The sequence below is a fragment of the Eucyclogobius newberryi genome, unplaced genomic scaffold, assembly GCF_026437365.1.
Source record: "Eucyclogobius newberryi isolate DKJ021-1_F unplaced genomic scaffold, fEucNew1.0.hap1 SCAF_7, whole genome shotgun sequence".
Taxonomy (NCBI): Eukaryota; Metazoa; Chordata; class Actinopteri; order Gobiiformes; family Gobiidae; genus Eucyclogobius; species Eucyclogobius newberryi.
The window spans coordinates 6,401,285-6,420,482 of NW_027316389.1; the positions used below are offsets into that span (position 1 = coordinate 6,401,285).

At 49.7% G+C, this 19,198-nt stretch overlaps 1 protein-coding gene across 1 annotated transcript in view; it reads left to right on the forward strand.

Moving 5' to 3' along the window:
* lamb4 (laminin, beta 4) overlaps nt 1-19,198 on the forward strand; it is a 48,124-nt gene that overhangs the window by 20,060 nt on the left and 8,866 nt on the right. Inside the window, exons 19-27 of the mRNA XM_072435595.1 lie at nt 4,620-4,740; nt 5,459-5,639; nt 6,547-6,690; nt 7,630-7,861; nt 8,819-8,976; nt 10,212-10,436; nt 11,019-11,230; nt 16,692-16,788; nt 18,086-18,458. Of these exons, the coding sequence (XP_072291696.1) occupies nt 4,620-4,740; nt 5,459-5,639; nt 6,547-6,690; nt 7,630-7,861; nt 8,819-8,976; nt 10,212-10,436; nt 11,019-11,230; nt 16,692-16,788; nt 18,086-18,458 (1,743 nt within the window). The remainder of the gene's footprint in view (nt 1-4,619; nt 4,741-5,458; nt 5,640-6,546; nt 6,691-7,629; nt 7,862-8,818; nt 8,977-10,211; nt 10,437-11,018; nt 11,231-16,691; nt 16,789-18,085; nt 18,459-19,198) is intronic.

Below are 19,198 nucleotides of genomic sequence, written 5' to 3' on the forward strand. Positions count from 1 at the left end.
GATGTGAGCGTGTTAGGGTGCTGATGTGAGCGTGTTAGGGTGCTGATGTGAGCGTGTTAGGGTGCTGATGTGAGTGTGTTAGGGTGCTGATGTGAGCGTGTTAGGGTGCTGATGTGAGCGTGTTTGGGTGCTGATGTGAGCGTGTTAGGGTGCTGATGTGAGTATGTTAGGGTGCTGATGTGAGCGTGTTAGGGTGCTGATGTGAGTGTGTTAGGGTGCTGATGTGAGCGTGTTAGGGTGCTGATGTGAGCGTGTTTGGGTGCTGATGTGAGCGTGTTTGGGTGCTGATGTGAGTGTGTTAGGGTGCTGATGTGAGCGTGTTAGGGTGCTGATGTGAGTATGTTAGGGTGCTGATGTGAGCGTGTTAGGGTGCTGATGTGAGCGTGTTTGGGTGCTGATGTGAGCTTGTTTGGGTGCTGATGTGAGTGTGTTAGGGTGCTGATGTGAGCGTGTTAGGGTGCTGATGTGAGCGTGTTAGGGTGCTGATGTGAGCGTGTTAGGGTGCTGATGTTAGTGTGTTTGGGTGCTGATGTGAGTGTGTTAGGGTGCTGATGTGAGCGTGTTAGGGTGCTGATGTGAGCGTGTTAGGGTGCTGATGTGAGCGTGTTTGGGTGCTGATGTGAGCGTGTTTGGGTGCTGATGTGAGTGTGTTAGGGTGCTGATGTGAGCGTGTTAGGGTGCTGATGTGAGTATGTTAGGGTGCTGATGTGAGCGTGTTAGGGTGCTGATGTGAGCGTGTTTGGGTGCTGATGTGAGCTTGTTTGGGTGCTGATGTGAGTGTGTTAGGGTGCTGATGTGAGCGTGTTAGGGTGCTGATGTGAGCGTGTTAGGGTGCTGATGTTAGTGTGTTTGGGTGCTGATGTGAGCGTGTTAGGGTGCTGATGTGAGCGTGTTAGGGTGCTGATGTGAGCGTGTTAGGGTGCTGATGTGAGCGTGTTAGGGTGCTGATGTGAGCGTGTTAGGGTGCTGATGTGAGTGTGTTTGGGTGCTGATGTGAGCGTGTTAGGGTGCTGATGTGAGCGTGTTAGGGTGCTGATGTGAGCGTGTTAGGGTGCTGATGTGAGCGTGTTAATGTGCTGATGTGAGCGTGTTAGGGTGCTGATGTGAGTGTGTTTGGGTGCTGATGTGAGCGTGTTAGGGTGCTGATGTGAGCGTGTTAGGGTGCTGATGTGAGCGTGTTAGGGTGCTGATGTGAGTGTGTTTGGGTGCTGATGTGAGTGTGTTTGGGTGCTGATGTGAGCGTGTTAGGGTGCTGATGTGAGCGTGTTAGGGTGCTGATGTGAGTATGTTTGGGTGCTGATGTGAGCGTGTTAGGGTGCTGATGTTTGTTTGGGTGCTGATGTGAGTGTGTTTGGGTGCTGATGTGAGCGTGTTTGGGTGCTGATGTGAGTGTGTTAGGGTGCTGATGTGAGCGTGTTAGGGTGCTGATGTGAGTATGTTAGGGTGCTGATGTGAGCGTGTTAGGGTGCTGATGTGAGCGTGTTTGGGTGCTGATGTGAGCTTGTTTGGGTGCTGATGTGAGTGTGTTAGGGTGCTGATGTGAGCGTGTTAGGGTGCTGATGTTAGTGTGTTTGGGTGCTGATGTGAGCGTGTTAGGGTGCTGATGTGAGCGTGTTAGGGTGCTGATGTGAGCGTGTTAGGGTGCTGATGTGAGTGTGTTTGGGTGCTGATGTGAGTGTGTTTGGGTGCTGATGTGAGCGTGTTAGGGTGCTGATGTGAGCGTGTTAGGGTGCTGATGTGAGGGTGTTTGGGTGCTGATGTGAGCGTGTTAGGGTGCTGATGTGAGCGTGTTAGGGTGCTGATGTGAGCGTGTTAGGGTGCTGATGTGAGCGTGTTAATGTGCTGATGTGAGCGTGTTAGGGTGCTGATGTGAGTGTGTTTGGGTGCTGATGTGAGCGTGTTAGGGTGCTGATGTGAGCGTGTTAGGGTGCTGATGTGAGCGTGTTAGGGTGCTGATGTGAGCGTGTTTGGGTGCTGATGTGAGCGTGTTAGGGTGCTGATGTGAGCGTGTTAGGGTGCTGATGTGAGTGTGTTAGGGCGCTGATGTGAGTGTGTTTGGGTGCTGATGTGAGCGTGTTAGGGTGCTGATGTGAGCGTGTTAGGGTGCTGATGTGAGTGTGTTTGGGTGCTGATGTGAGCGTGTTAGGGTGCTGATGTGAGCGTGTTAGGGTGCTGATGTGAGCGTGTTAGGGTGCTGATGTGAGCGTGTTTGGGTGCTGATGTGAGCGTGTTAGGGTGCTGATGTGAGCGTGTTTGGGTGCTGATGTGAGCGTGTTAGGGTGCTGATGTGAGCGTGTTAGGGTGCTGATGTGAGCGTGTTAGGGTGCTGATGTGAGCGTGTTAGGGTGCTGATGTGAGTGTGTTAGGGTGCTGATGTGAGCGTGTTAGGGTGCTGATGTGAGCGTGTTTGGGTGCTGATGTGAGCGTGTTAGGGTGCTGATGTGAGTATGTTAGGGTGCTGATGTGAGCGTGTTAGGGTGCTGATGTGAGTGTGTTAGGGTGCTGATGTGAGCGTGTTAGGGTGCTGATGTGAGCGTGTTTGGGTGCTGATGTGAGCGTGTTTGGGTGCTGATGTGAGTGTGTTAGGGTGCTGATGTGAGCGTGTTAGGGTGCTGATGTGAGTATGTTAGGGTGCTGATGTGAGCGTGTTAGGGTGCTGATGTGAGCGTGTTTGGGTGCTGATGTGAGCTTGTTTGGGTGCTGATATGAGCGTGTTAGGGTGCTGATGTGAGCGTGTTAGGGTGCTGATGTGAGCGTGTTAGGGTGCTGATGTGAGCGTGTTAGGGTGCTGATGTTAGTGTGTTTGGGTGCTGATGTGAGTGTGTTAGGGTGCTGATGTGAGCGTGTTAGGGTGCTGATGTGAGCGTGTTAGGGTGCTGATGTGAGCGTGTTTGGGTGCTGATGTGAGCGTGTTTGGGTGCTGATGTGAGTGTGTTAGGGTGCTGATGTGAGCGTGTTAGGGTGCTGATGTGAGTATGTTAGGGTGCTGATGTGAGCGTGTTAGGGTGCTGATGTGAGCGTGTTTGGGTGCTGATGTGAGCTTGTTTGGGTGCTGATGTGAGTGTGTTAGGGTGCTGATGTGAGCGTGTTAGGGTGCTGATGTTAGTGTGTTTGGGTGCTGATGTGAGCGTGTTAGGGTGCTGATGTGAGCGTGTTAGGGTGCTGATGTGAGCGTGTTAGGGTGCTGATGTGAGCGTGTTAGGGTGCTGATGTGAGCGTGTTAGGGTGCTGATGTGAGTGTGTTTGGGTGCTGATGTGAGCGTGTTAGGGTGCTGATGTGAGCGTGTTAGGGTGCTGATGTGAGCGTGTTAGGGTGCTGATGTGAGCGTGTTAATGTGCTGATGTGAGCGTGTTAGGGTGCTGATGTGAGTGTGTTTGGGTGCTGATGTGAGCGTGTTAGGGTGCTGATGTGAGCGTGTTAGGGTGCTGATGTGAGCGTGTTAGGGTGCTGATGTGAGTGTGTTTGGGTGCTGATGTGAGTGTGTTTGGGTGCTGATGTGAGCGTGTTAGGGTGCTGATGTGAGCGTGTTAGGGTGCTGATGTGAGTATGTTTGGGTGCTGATGTGAGCGTGTTAGGGTGCTGATGTTTGTTTGGGTGCTGATGTGAGTGTGTTAGGGTGCTGATGTGAGCGTGTTAGGGTGCTGATGTGAGTGTGTTTGGGTGCTGATGTGAGTGTGTTAGGGTGCTGATGTGAGCGTGTTAGGGTGCTGATGTGAGTATGTTTGGGTGCTGATGTGAGTATGTTTGGGTGCTGATGTGAGTATGTTTGGGTGCTGATGTGAGCGTGTTAGGGTGCTGATGTTTGTTTGGGTGCTGATGTGAGTGTGTTAGGGTGCTGATGTGAGCGTGTTAGGGTGCTGATGTGAGCGTGTTAGGGTGCTGATGTGAGTGTGTTTGGGTGCTGATGTGAGTGTGTTTGGGTGCTGATGTGAGCGTGTTAGGGTGCTGATGTGAGCGTGTTAGGGTGCTGATGTGAGTATGTTTGGGTGCTGATGTGAGCGTGTTAGGGTGCTGATGTTTGTTTGGGTGCTGATGTGAGTGTGTTAGGGTGCTGATGTGAGTGTGTTTGGGTGCTGATGTGAGTGTGTTAGGGTGCTGATGTGAGCGTGTTAGGGTGCTGATGTGAGCGTGTTAGGGTGCTGATGTGAGTGTGTTTGGGTGCTGATGTGAGTGTGTTAGGGTGCTGATGTGAGTGTGTTTGGGTGCTGATGTGAGCGTGTTAGGGTGCTGATGTGAGCGTGTTAGGGTGCTGATGTGAGTGTGTTTGGGTGCTGATGTGAGTGTGTTTGGGTGCTGATGTGAGCGTGTTAGGGTGCTGATGTGAGCGTGTTAGGGTGCTGATGTGAGCGTGTTAGGGTGCTGATGTGAGTATGTTTGGGTGCTGATGTGAGCGTGTTAGGGTGCTGATGTTTGTTTGGGTGCTGATGTGAGTGTGTTAGGGTGCTGATGTGAGCGTGTTAGGGTGCTGATGTGAGTGTGTTTGGGTGCTGATGTGAGTGTGTTAGGGTGCTGATGTGAGCGTGTTAGGGTGCTGATGTGAGTATGTTTGGGTGCTGATGTGAGTATGTTTGGGTGCTGATGTGAGTATGTTTGGGTGGTAATGTGCTTTCCCTTCCAGAGGCTCCGTGCTGGACTCTCCTCTGTGTCTGAACTCTGGAGCTAGATACTTCATCGACGTCACGTTTAACAAAAGTCCACAGTCCGACCCAGACTCCAGCTCTCACATCCTCATCGACTCTGTACGTGAAACATGAAGGAGGCAAGGGAGGCGGGGCGAGGGTGGTGAGGGAGGCGAGGGAGACGAAGGAGGTGAAGGAGGTGAGGGAGGTGAGGGTGATGGGAAGACAAGGGAGGTGAGGGAGGCAAGGGAAAGGGAGGCGGGGCGAGGGAAGTGAGGGAGACGAGGGAGAGGAGGGGTTGGTCTCATTTTAATTTTACAACCAAACCAATGAACTGTTGACACGTTTGTTGACACATTTGTTGACACATTTGTTGACACATTTTGTTGACACGTTTGTTGACACGTTTGTTGACACATTTTGTTGACACGTTTGTTGACACGTTTGTTGACACATTTGTTGACACGTTTTTTGACTATTAATTCCCATATTATTAAGCAGAATTCTGTATGAAATCATGTTGCATACATATTATACTGTATTTGAACGCCGTAGTTCCTACTTAAAGCTGCTCAAAGTGATTTTTATATCACTGTTAAAACATCATACAACATAATATTGTATAATCCGCAAAATAAAACAAATATTTACATGGTTCAGATGGTAAAAAGTGCCTCTTGACTCGGCCGTCGTCGGGAATAGTTAATTCTGTTGCCTTTCTCGAACAACCCACCTGGATAAATAAAGGTTAAATTAAAAATACATATACATAGAAATATCATAGAGTTAAGCCGGTGTTGTACAAACATTCAGAGTGATGTTTTTCTCTTTTTCGCAGCTGGGTTTGATCCCGCGTCTGGAGGCCGTGCCGGGCCTGTGCTCTCAGACCGAGCTGGACGCCTTCAGGAGATCCCGCTGCGTCGGTTTAGCCGCCGAGGCCGGACCGCGCGACGCCCCCCCGGAGGTCTGCGAGGGGCTGGTCAAGAGCATGTCCGCGCGCATCCACAAGGGGGCCCTGCGTAAGGACTGTCCATAGTGTGTTCCTGTTAAAAAAAAAGAAAACGCATGGAGAATTTGACAGAAGAAAAATGTACAATTCGCCTCGGTTCGCAGCAGCATTCGAATTAGGAAAGTTCAACCGTACAGACGTATTGTTCGCCGTCGATATGTCTAAATATACGATGCAAACGTGTCACAAAGCAAAGAGAATATTTTTAATGAATATAATTAGTGCGTTTGCGGTCGCCGTGGATGTTCGAGAGCTTCAGGTCCGGACGAACTCCTTCAAAATTCTTATTTGTTTATTTGAATTAGCTGAAAGCAGTGATCAGCTCGACTTCCTGGGTCCATTACAATTAAAAAACAGATTACATTTACAACAGTACAAGTACAATAACACAGTTTTCAATCGTTCCATCGCATTATATTTCATTACACTAAGAATTTAACCAGTACTTTGCAAATTACGTTAAATTTCCATAAGAGTGTACAGTACAGCGCAATGTTAAATTACACTTTTTTGTGTGTCAAGTGTTAAAAATCAACCACATGACTCTTTTTTTCATTTTAAATTATTGCTTTTATTTGTGTTGCTAATGTCTAATAGGAAAGCGGTTCCAAATGGAAATCGCTCTGTACAAAACCATTTTTCCCCCCCGTAAAGTTAGATTTTTATTTGATATAAAAGCAGTCATTCTATAAGTCATTGTGTTGCATAATGTAACTCGTATTCATAATTTGTCTGAAACCCGTGAAAAGCCTCTCTTTATTAGAGAGACTGTTTAATGGATCAAAGCCTGATGTATTTGTAGAAGAAGTGATTATTAAAATTGGACACATACGTAATAAAAAATTCACCTCCTGGAAGATGATTTCGAGCCGTGCTGGTGTTTGTCGTCTCTCACTCTTTCTCTTCTTCTCTCGCAGCTTGTGGGTGTAACCCCGAAGGCTCCGTCGGGCCGTACTGCGACAAACTGGGCGGGGCTTGCGAGTGCAAACCGAACGTGATTGGACGATGCTGCGACTCGTGCGCGCCGCAGACGTACGGCTTTGGACCCGAGGGCTGCAAACGTGAGAATGCCAACGAAAATTTGTTGTTGAAATTATACTTTTAGCTTGTTGTACTGTCATAAACATATAGAAATGATTATATTTAGTCATCTGTTTATCAGTATAGAGGACATTTATGATCAAAAATGGTATTAAATTAAAAAAGGTCAAATTAACAGCGTAAATTTGTGGGAAACGCTTAGTTCCTCCGGTCGGAAAATGCACTTTAGTTACATCAGAAGTTACAGCAGACTTTGCCCAAGAGTGTGGCATCGGAGAATTATAAATACCGTTTATAAATACCGTATTTTCCGGACTATAAGTCGAACCTTTTTTCATAGTTTTGGCCGGGGTGCGACTTATACTGTGTAAAATAATAACAGATGAGAGAACATGGTGAAGAGGTGTATGTATGCTAACGCTAACACCTTCAGCTACATGACGTATTCTAACGCTAACACCTTCAGCTACATGACGTATGCTAACGCTAACACCTTCAGCTACATGACGTATGCTAACGCTAACACCTTCAGCTACATGACGTATGCTAACGCTAACACCTTCAGCTACATGAGGCACAGACAGAACTGTGGTAAGTGTCTGGTATGTTAACGTAACATATGAACAGTTATTCAGATAACTATAGCATAAAGAACATGCTAACAAGTTTAGCAAAGCATCAGTTTTACCCCAAATCACTAAATCCATTGAATTCTTCTTCCTCTGTGTCACTTCTAAACAACTTCACAAACTCCAGAGGAAGAGGAAGTGCAGATTCTTCTTCTGCGTCGCTTAGAGCCTAGAGCGCCCTCTTGTTGTTGTCAGTGTGAAAATAACAAATAATGTCACATATAAGTCGCTCTGGAGTATAAGTCGCACCCCGGCCAAAACTATGTAAAAATACGTTATATGTAAAATAGTACCTTTACCATTGTGCGATGGTCGTGTGTTTCCCCCCAGCATGCGAGTGTGACCCCCGCGGCTCAGAGTCCGAGCTGTGCGACCAGACGCGGGGCCAGTGCGCGTGTCGACGGGGCGTGTCGGGGCGGCGCTGCGACAGCTGCGCGCCCGGACACTGGGGGTTCCCGCACTGCAGAGTCTGCGAGTGCAACGGGCTGGCCGAGCTCTGCCACCAGGAGACGGGGCACTGCATCGACTGTCGGGGGAACGCCGCTGGCCCGCACTGTGACAGGTCTGGACCTCTATTTAAAGGGACGGTGTTTATTTTGAAATACTTTATGAATAATAGCGCTCTGTGTCAGATACTGGACGAGGTAAGCATGTTCTGAGCAAATGTAGCTTCTGCTGATGACAATAAGAATGTCAGTTTATTCTTAGTAACAAAAATGAGGGCCACTCCCCTCAGGAAGGAGGCCACTCCCCTCAGGCAGGAGGCCACTCCCCTCAGGCAGGAGGCCACTCCCCTCAGGAAGGAGGCTACGGTCCATTCAGACCAGAATCTCCTCCGCAAGAACAGTTTCTTTCCCTCTGCAGTTGGACTCATGAACACTTCTTAAACTCTGTCACTTTAACCATTCATTGGTCTTTATGCATGCCTTTTTTTATATATTGTGCAACTATTATCATTCAATGTTGTGTGTTGCACCAAAGCAAGTTCCTAGTTTGTGAATTCATTGGCAATGGCAATAAACATTTTCATTTGTCCTACAAAGTACGGGAATGGCAGCCAAATAGAAACATGCAATAATCAAAAATAAAAAAAAAAACAAGTCAAATACATAGTTTAAATCTAACACAAGTTCAGAGCAAAATAAGAGGCTACAACAATTGGTATTGTTGTGTTATGTGTCAGTGTTTCCCAAAGTGGGGGTCTCGAGATGATTTTAGGTGTAAAGTTAAATCTATTTAATTGGATTTAATATCCTTTTAATTGAAGACAATAGGATTTAGTGCAATTGAGTCAGATAACACAATATTCTACTAAATAAATACAATTAAACCTAGATTTAATTTGTTTGAATCTTGAAATTTTCTTGAATAGTCTCATACTTATCTTGGGGGTCCCTCAGTCTCAAAACGTTTGGGAGCCCCTGCAATATGTGGTTGTGAACAAAATCACGACCTTAAACACAGATAATTTTCCCACATCCGTTGAGGTGGTGTTTGTTTGTAACTGTCTGTGTGTCAGTTGTGTAGAGGGCTTCTACGGCAGCCCAGGGGCCCGAGTCCCCTGCGAGCCCTGCCTGTGTCCGGACCTGCTGGAGAGCGGCCGCTTCTTCGCCTCGAGTTGCGAGCGAGACCCCGAGACACTGAGGCTCGGCTGCAGGTGCCACGAGGGCCACACCGGTGAGAGGAGTTACCGTGCCGACCGACCGTGTTGAGATGACTGTTGTGACGACGGCGGTAACTTTAATAATAATAATACAAAGGTTTTAAGGTCTAATAGTTTGCACTGTCCCTAAAATAATAAATGAATGAATTAATTAATGAATGAATGAATGAATTAAAATTAAAAGTAAAAGTAAAATTAAAATTAAAATTAAAATTGAAATTGAAATTGAAATTGAAATTGAAATTGAAATTGAAATTGAAATTGAAAATGAAAATGAAAATGAAAATGAAAAATATGCACTGTCCCTAAAATAAAAAAATACATGAATACATAAAAAAAAAAAAAAACGTGAATAAATGCATAAAAAAATACATGAATAAATAAAATAAATAAATACATTTAAATGGCGCTCATCATCAAACTCAAAGACACTACATGCAGTAGAGCAAGGGGGAAAAACAAAAAAAAATAATTAAAGCAAGCAAAGGCAGTCAATGGGGGAAGTATTTTTTATATTTATCTATATTTTATTGTAATTTTTCACATTTTTGAAATGTAAAACAACAAAAACAAACAAGACCAGAGAGAACAAATTAGGTAAAAATAAACAGTTAAATATCAAATGTAAAGAAAGAGTCCCATTTAGTCCAGTGTCATTTTTTTTCCATTTTTACAAAGTCGGTTATGATGTCAGTCCAGTCCAAATTTGTGCCATCCATTTTTTTTTGTGATGGCCTTTTTTCCAGCTGCCAGAAGCATGTTCTAAAGGTATCCATTTATTGTGTCCGTGCCAAATACACAGTTCTGAAAATGAGTTTCTCCAACATTAGCGTTTCCCTGTTATTAGTGACACTTTGACGAAACGTGATACATTCTTCAAACAGAATTCATTCCAAACATGTGACTTTGACGTCCTTTTTTGTCAAGTACGTACATTTTCCCATTCTTTGTCCATCAAAACAAAATTACTCTCTCGTTTCAATTTAATGTTGGTATATTTTGTAGATCAGCTGTCAAGAGTATTGACACATTATATACTTCAAACAATATTTCACAGTCTTTTGAAGGAGTTTTGGGAGTCCGAGTTTCATATTTGGAATTTTAATATTAGTATTTAATGGTAGTAATACACTGACAGTAATTATTTGTCGTTGTTTAATTCTGTAATGTCTACATTTTATGCACCTGTGGAATTTGTGCATTTAAAAATATTTTTCTAGTCCGAAAACTACGAATCTTTCTGTGGCAGGTCCGCAGTGCGAGCGGTGCAGCCCTGGTTACTACGGCGACCTGTTTTTGACGGGGGCGCGGTGTGAAAAGTGCGATTGCAACGACAACGTCGACCCAAACGACGGCGAGGCGTGTGACAGAGTGAGCGGCGAGTGTCAGCGCTGCCTGCACAACACCAGGGGGCGCCACTGCGAGGAGTGCAAACAAGGTTACTACGGCAACGCTCTGGAACAGGACTGCAAAGGTGAGAAAAACACTGTACATGATAAACGCAGTTGTTTTCTGCGTTACTGAGACTTCAGCACAACATAAGTTATCTTACAGAACATTTTGTGTGTGTTTTCTGTCTAAAATGATGTGTAATAAAAAAAACTTCAAAGGTTTTGCAAAATTTAAGTTGAACATGATGTGATTTCAATGAAGAAACTCAGAATATCAAAAAATCCAAATGTCAAATGAAAACCACTTAAGCGAGCGATACCAGAGCCCGGTTTAATTTAACATTGTATTTTACATTATTTGTTTATTTAGAAGGAGTTTATGAAAGACACTTAAAATTTTTCATAAAGGCAAAATCCTGATTTTTTTATTTTGTTGGACCAATACTTTTAGAAACCCACAATTTTATCTTATACATATTACATAATCAACACAAATTATACTTGTATTTCCTCCATAAACACATACTTTGTAATAAAAAAGCAAATAATTTCTACCCTGGAAATTAAAAATTGTTCCGTATATTTTTCAAACAAAGACTTAAAACAGTTTGTATTAAAAGAAGTGTTAGTTGAAGGATTCAGAAACAACGCTCTCTTTTCCTCAGAGTGCTCGTGCGACCGCCGCGGGACCGAGGTGACCCTGTGCCCGCTGCAGAGCCCCTGCTTCTGCGACGCCCGGACGGGACAGTGCCCCTGCAGGTCGGGCGTGAGAGGCGCGCTCTGTGACGAGTGCGAGGACGGTTACTGGAACATGGAGCTGGGCTGCGTGCCGTGCTCCTGCGACTCGGCCAACGCTCTGTCCAACGCCTGTGACAAGGTGAGGGGCCCGCTCCGTCCAACGCCTGTGACAAGGTGAGGGGCCCGCTCCGTCCAACGCCTGTGACAAGGTGAGGGCCCGCTCCGTCCAACGCCTGTGACAAGGTGAGGGGCCTGCTCTGTCCAACGCCTGTGACAAGGTGAGGGGCCCGCTCCGTCCAACGCCTGTGACAAGGTGAGGGGCCCGCTCTGTCCAACGCCTGTGACAAGGTGAGGGGCTGCTCCGTCCAACGCCTGTGACAAGGTGAGGGGGCCGCTCTGTCCAACGCCTGTGACAAGGTGAGGGGGCCGCTCCGTCCAACGCCTGTGACAAGGTGAGGGGCCCGCTCCGTCCAACGCCTGTGACAAGGTGAGGGGCCTGCTCCGTCCAACGCCTGTGACAAGGTGAGGGGGCCGCTCTGTCCAACGCCTGTGACAAGGTGAGGGGGCCGCTCCGTCCAACGCCTGTGACAAGGTGAGGGGCCCGCTCCGTCCAACGCCTGTGACAAGGTGAGGGGCCCGCTCCGTCCAACGCCTGTGACAAGGTGAGGGGCCCGCTCCGTCCAACGCCTGTGACAAGGTGAGGGGGCCGCTCCGTCCAACGCCTGTGACAAGGTGAGGGGCCCGCTCCGTCCAACGCCTGTGACAAGGTGAGGGGCCCGCTCCGTCCAACGCCTGTGACAAGGTGAGGGGCCCGCTCCGTCCAACGCCTGTGACAAGGTGAGGGGCCCGCTCCGTCCAACGCCTGTGACAAGGTGAGGGGCCCGCTCCGTCCAACGCCTGTGACAAGGTGAGGGGGCCGCTCCGTCCAACGCCTGTGACAAGGTGAGGGGCCCGCTCCGTCCAACGCCTGTGACAAGGTGAGGGGGCCCGCTCCGTCCAACGCCTGTGACAAGGTGAGGGGCCCGCTCCGTCCAACGCCTGTGACAAGGTGAGGGGCCCGCTCCGTCCAACGCCTGTGACAAGGTGAGGGGGCCGCTCCGTCCAACGCCTGTGACAAGGTGAGGGGCCCGCTCCGTCCAACGCCTGTGACAAGGTGAGGGGCCCGCTCCGTCCAACGCCTGTGACAAGGTGAGGGGCCCGCTCCGTCCAACGCCTGTGACAAGGTGAGGGGCCCGCTCCGTCCAACGCCTGTGACAAGGTGAGGGGCCCGCTCCGTCCAACGCCTGTGACAAGGTGAGGGCCCGCTCCGTCCAACGCCTGTGACAAGGTGAGGGTGCCGCTCCGTCCAACGCCTGTGACAAGGTGAGGGGCCCGCTCCGTCCAACGCCTGTGACAAGGTGAGGGGCCCGCTCCGTCCAACGCCTGTGACAAGGTGAGGGGCCCGCTCCGTCCAACGCCTGTGACAAGGTGAGGGGGCCGCTCCGTCCAACGCCTGTGACAAGGTGAGGGGGCCGCTCCGTCCAACGCCTGTGACAAGGTGAGGGGCCCGCTCTGTCCAACGCCTGTGACAAGGTGAGGGGGCCGCGCCTGTGACAAGGTGAGGGGCCCGCTCTGTCCAACGCCTGTGACAAGGTGAGGGGGCCGCTCTGTCCAACGCCTGTGACAAGGTGAGGGGGCCGCTCTGTCCAACGCCTGTGACAAGGTGAGGGGGCCGCTCTGTCCAACGCCTGTGACAAGGTGAGGGGCCCGCTCCGTCCAACGCCTGTGACAAGGTGAGGGGCCTGCTCCGTCCAACGCCTGTGACAAGGTGAGGGGGCCGCTCTGTCCAACGCCTGTGACAAGGTGAGGGGGCCGCTCCGTCCAACGCCTGTGACAAGGTGAGGGGGCCGCTCTGTCCAACGCCTGTGACAAGGTGAGGGGCCCGCTCTGTCCAACGCCTGTGACAAGGTGAGGGGGCCGCTCCGTCCAACGCCTGTGACAAGGTGAGGGGCCCGCTCCGTCCAACGCCTGTGACAAGGTGAGGGGCCCGCTCCGTCCAACGCCTGTGACAAGGTGAGGGGCCCGCTCCGTCCAACGCCTGTGACAAGGTGAGGGGCCCGCTCCGTCCAACGCCTGTGACAAGGTGAGGGGCCCGCTCCGTCAACGCCTGTGACAAGGTGAGGGGGCCGCTCCGTCCAACGCCTGTGACAAGGTGAGGGGCCCGCTCCGTCCAACGCCTGTGACAAGGTGAGGGGGCCGCTCCGTCCAACGCCTGTGACAAGGTGAGGGGCCCGCTCCGTCCAACGCCTGTGACAAGGTGAGGGGGCCGCTCTGTCCAACGCCTGTGACAAGGTGAGGGGCCCGCTCCGTCCAACGCCTGTGACAAGGTGAGGGGGCCCGCTCCGTCCAACGCCTGTGACAAGGTGAGGGGGCCCGCTCCGTCCAACGCCTGTGACAAGGTGAGGGGGCCGCTCCGTCCAACGCCTGTGACAAGGTGAGGGGCCGCTCCGTCCAACGCCTGTGACAAGGTGAGGGGGCCCGCTCCGTCCAACGCCTGTGACAAGGTGAGGGGCCCGCTCCGTCCAACGCCTGTGACAAGGTGAGGGGCCCGCTCCGTCCAACGCCTGTGACAAGGTGAGGGGGCCCGCTCCGTCCAACGCCTGTGACAAGGTGAGGGGGCCGCTCTGTCCAACGCCTGTGACAAGGTGAGGGGGCCCGCTCCGTCCAACGCCTGTGACAAGGTGAGGGGCCCGCTCCGTCCAACGCCTGTGACAAGGTGAGGGGCCCGCTCTGTCCAACGCCTGTGACAAGGTGAGGGGCCCGCTCTGTCCAACGCCTGTGACAAGGTGAGGGGCCGCTCCGTCCAACGCCTGTGACAAGGTGAGGGGCCCGCTCCGTCCAACGCCTGTGACAAGGTGAGGGGGCCCGCTCCGTCCAACGCCTGTGACAAGGTGAGGGGGCCCGCTCTGTCCAACGCCTGTGACAAGGTGAGGGGCCCGCTCCTGTCCAACGCCTGTGACAAGGTGAGGGCGCTCTGTCCAACGCCTGTGACAAGGTGAGGGGGCCGCTCTGTCCAACGCCTGTGACAAGGTGAGGGGGCCGCTCCGTCCAACGCCTGTGACAAGGTGAGGGGGCCGCTCCGTCCAACGCCTGTGACAAGGTGAGGGGGCAGCTCTGTCCAACGCCTGTGACAAGGTGAGGGGCCCGCTCCGTCCAACGCCTGTGACAAGGTGAGGGGCCCGCTCTGTCCAACGCCTGTGACAAGGTGAGGGGCCCGCTCTGTCCAACGCCTGTGACAAGGTGAGGGGCCCGCTCTGTCCAACGCCTGTGACAAGGTGAGGGGGCCGCTCTGTCCAACGCCTGTGACAAGGTGAGGGGCCCGCTCTGTCCAACGCCTGTGACAAGGTGAGGGGCCCGCTCCGTCCAACGCCTGTGACAAGGTGAGGGGGCCGCTCCGTCCAACGCCTGTGACAAGGTGAGGGGGCCGCTCCGTCCAACGCCTGTGACAAGGTGAGGGGCCCGCTCCGTCCAACGCCTGTGACAAGGTGAGGGGCCCGCTCCGTCCAACGCCTGTGACAAGGTGAGGGGCCCGCTCCGTCCAACGCCTGTGACAAGGTGAGGGGGCCGCTCCGTCCAACGCCTGTGACAAGGTGAGGGGGCCGCTCCGTCCAACGCCTGTGACAAGGTGAGGGGCCCGCTCCGTCCAACGCCTGTGACAAGGTGAGGGGCCCGCTCCGTCCAACGCCTGTGACAAGGTGAGGGGGCCGCTCCGTCCAACGCCTGTGACAAGGTGAGGGGCCCGCTCTGTCCAACGCCTGTGACAAGGTGAGGGGGCCGCTCTGTCCAACGCCTGTGACAAGGTGAGGGGGCCGCTCCGTCCAACGCCTGTGACAAGGTGAGGGGCCCGCTCCGTCCAACGCCTGTGACAAGGTGAGGGTGCCGCTCCGTCCAACGCCTGTGACAAGGTGAGGGGCCCGCTCTGTCCAACGCCTGTGACAAGGTGAGGGTGCCGCTCCGTCCAACGCCTGTGACAAGGTGAGGGGGCCGCTCCGTCCAACGCCTGTGACAAGGTGAGGGGCCCGCTCTGTCCAACGCCTGTGACAAGGTGAGGGGCCCGCTCTGTCCAACGCCTGTGACAAGGTGAGGGTGCCGCTCCGTCCAACGCCTGTGACAAGGTGAGGGGGCCGCTCCGTCCAACGCCTGTGACAAGGTGAGGGGCCGCTCCGTCCAACGCCTGTGACAAGGTGAGGGGGCCGCTCCGTCCAACGCCTGTGACAAGGTGAGGGGCCCGCTCTTTCCAACGCCTGTGACAAGGTGAGGGGCCCGCTCTGTCCAACGCCTGTGACAAGGTGAGGGGGCCGCTCCGTCCAACGCCTGTGACAAGGTGAGGGGCCCGCTCTGTCCAACGCCTGTGACAAGGTGAGGGGGCCGCTCTGTCCAACGCCTGTGACAAGGTGAGGGGGCCGCTCTGTCCAACGCCTGTGACAAGGTGAGGGGCCCGCTCTGTCCAACGCCAGTGACAAGGTGAGGGGCCCGCTCTGTCCAACGCCTGTGACAAGGTGAGGGGCCCGCTCCGTCCAACGCCTGTGACAAGGTGAGGGGCCCGCTCCGTCCAACGCCTGTGACAAGGTGAGGGGCCCGCTCCGTCCAACGCCTGTGACAAGGTGAGGGGCCCGCTCCGTCCAACGCCTGTGACAAGGTGAGGGGCCCGCTCCGTCCAACGCCTGTGACAAGGTGAGGGGCCCGCTCCGTCCAACGCCTGTGACAAGGTGAGGGGGCCGGCGTTCAGTCGTTTATAGATGTGACGCTGTTTTTGGGGGGCTCAGTGGTTGTCGTTTTTTGCCTTTTCTCTGCACTAGGGCGGAAATGTTTGCTATTTTTGAGATAAAAAGAACTGTAGAATGTTGTAACTTCAGTGAGTCATCATAAATCTGTAGGTACCAATTAAAAAGTAATTCATTCTGCTATTTATTTGTTATTATTTTTAACGTTTTTATTTTCTTCTTCTTATTTTAATTGTTTTATTTAATTCATTTAATTTTATTTAATTGTATTTATTTATTTTATTTATTTTATTTATTTTATTTATTTTATTTATTTTATTTATTTTATTTATTTTATTTATTTTATTTATTTTATTTTGTTTTTTAATTTGTATTTATTGCAGACAATGGTTTACTGGATATATCTTTTAAAGTTAATGTGCTGTAGCTGTCGATCCACTTTGAGTCCAATTTGGGGGATTAACTACTCAAATGACCCTCAATTAAAAACTGAAGCTGAAGAAACTACCACACTATAGTTTTTACGTATTGTACCATAAAACACACCTTTGTGAAGCTTTAATACAGTTTTGAGGCTACCAAATCGTATTTTTGGTCTCTTTGGTGATAGAAAAGTAAACTAACTGACATTTTCAACACTAGAAAATCAGAACAGTTGCTTATTTTAATCTAAAAAAGACTTAAAACCACGAGCATTCACATCCGATGTCACACATTGTAACATCGGATGTGCTCCATGAGCATTTGTACCACAAAAACTCTGCCGTCTGTCACGCTCGGGTTCAGGTTTGACGTCAGAGCTGAACTCCTGTGGTCAGTGTGTCGTGTTGTTTCCAGGCGACCGGTCAGTGCCCGTGCCAGCCCGAGTACGGCGGGAGGAAATGTGACGAATGTGGAGAAAATCACTTTGGAAACCCCGGCCTGCAGTGCGTCTGTGAGTCGCCCTCATCACAAACATACATTTATTACATATTTAAAGTATATTGATTGTATATTTCTAATCATTCATATGAGTTTGAATGATTGGAATGGACATTTTACTATCGTGACAACTCTACTATTAATATATTAAGTGGGAATTGGTTAATGTGACGACAGAATCTCACGATAATTACCACACAACCTGTTGTTCAGTCGTTTATAGATGTGACAGTGTTTTTGGGGCTCAGTAGTTTTCTTTCCACTAGAGCGGAAATGTTTACTGTTTTTGTGGTATTAAAAGATAAGATTTGAACTGTAAAGTGTTGATTAAGTAACTTCACTGAGTCATCATAAAACTGTAGGTACCAATTATCATTTGATTTATTTATTTTATTTATTCATCGTATTTATTTTATTCATCACATTTATATTATTCTATTTATTGCATTTATTGTATTTATTGTATTTTATTTATTGCAGAGAATGGTTTACTGGAATGTGTCAAAGGCATAAAGTAGTTTCAATGTAGTAGTTTATTGTTTATTTTAGGGCCGGGACAAGTTCACCGATTAATCGCAACTAATCGATTATTGAGATAATTGTCAACAAATTTACTAATCGAATGATGGTTATTTGGACTATAAACAGACTCCAAAACACGTGGTGTGAGAAGAGATGTTTTAAAGCAGGAACTACGTCAAAATGAAACAAGACGCTTGGACTTTTGGCCTTTTTGATCAAAAAAACTATTTTATTTGCAATAAAACTCCATCAGGACGATCACAATCTCAAGCAGCGACGTCTTAACTTCATCTGGGTCAAATTGAGCACAAATCTTATATTTACATGCACTTCGCTTTCTATTTATTGTTTTTATCTCTATGTAAATATGTAAATTCCACTGTAAATTTGTCTACATATTAAGCCTATTTTTAATTGTGATTCCTATTTTTCATCTTACAGCTTATTGTTATTTCTATCCCATGGCAGATTAAAAAAAAAAAACTCTTTTTGACTTATTCATTGTTCATTGTTTTATGTTGCACCAAATCACCAATAAAAGTTACTATGTTTGTGAATTCTGTTCATCGACAATGGAAATAAACCCTTTCTGATTCTGATTCTGAATAATCGCTATGCTAATCGATCAGCAAAATGATCGTTAGTTGCCGCCCTGGTTTATATTTTCTGAAGCGTTGTTTGTTTTCGCTATGAAGATATTAGGCAGATGGTATTTCTCATTTCAGGCCCAGAACTTTGTGTAAATTCCATATTGTACATCTTGAAAATGTGAACATGATGTTTTGCAGCGTGCGACTGTAACCTGGAGGGCACGCGGCGACCCTCCTGCGACTCTGAGACCGGCGAGTGCAACTGCCGCGAGGGCGTGACGGGCATTTTCTGTGACGAGTGCGCCCCCGGCCACGACACCCACTTTCCCGAGTGCGCCGAGTGCCACGCCTGCGCCAAACACTGGGGGCACCACGTGGCGGACGTGGAGCGAGCCGCGCTGACCATGAGAACCTTCATCCCTCGCCCGCCCGACGAGCGCCGTCCCGGGGCCCCGAGGCACCAAGAGCGGCTGCGGAGCCTCGTCCTGGACCTGGACAAGCTGAGGGGGAACGCGACGCGACCGAGTTCTCCCCGCGTCAGCCAGGTGGAGGCGCTGTTTCGGAAGATCCTGTGAGTGCACGTAGTGAGATTTTAAAGCACAAATACCATATTTTCAGGAATTTATGTCTCACCTTTTTTCATAGTTTTGCCCGGGTGCGACTTATACTTATATTTTTACTTATTTACTTATACCCGAAGCGACTTATATGTGATATTATTAGTTATTTTCACACTGACCACCACAAGAGGGCGCTCTAGGCTCTAAGCGACGCAGAAGAAGAATCTGCACTTCCTCTTCCTCTGGAGTTTGTGGAGTTGTTTAGAAGTGACACAGAGGAAGAAGAATTCAGTGGATTTAGTGATTTGGGGTAAAACTGATGCTTTGCTAAACTTGTTAGCATGTTCTTTATGCTATAGTTATCTGAAGAACTGTTCATATGTTACGTTAACATACCAGACACTTACCACAGTTCTGTCTGTGCCTCATGTAGCTGAAGGTGTTAGCGTTAGCATACGTCATGTAGCTGAAGGTGTTAGCGTTAGCATACGTCATGTAGATGAAGGTGTTATCGTTAGCATACGTCATGTAGCTGAAGGTGTTAGCGTTAGCATACGTCATGTAGCTGAAGGTGTTAGCGTTAGCATACGTCATGTAGCTGAAGGTGTTAGCGTTAGCATACGTCATGTAGCTGAAGGTGTTAGCGTTAGCATACGTCATGTAGCTGAAGGTGTTAGCGTTAGCATACGTCATGTAGATGAAGGTGTTAGCGTTAGCATACGTCATGTAGCTGAAGGTGTTAGCGTTAGCA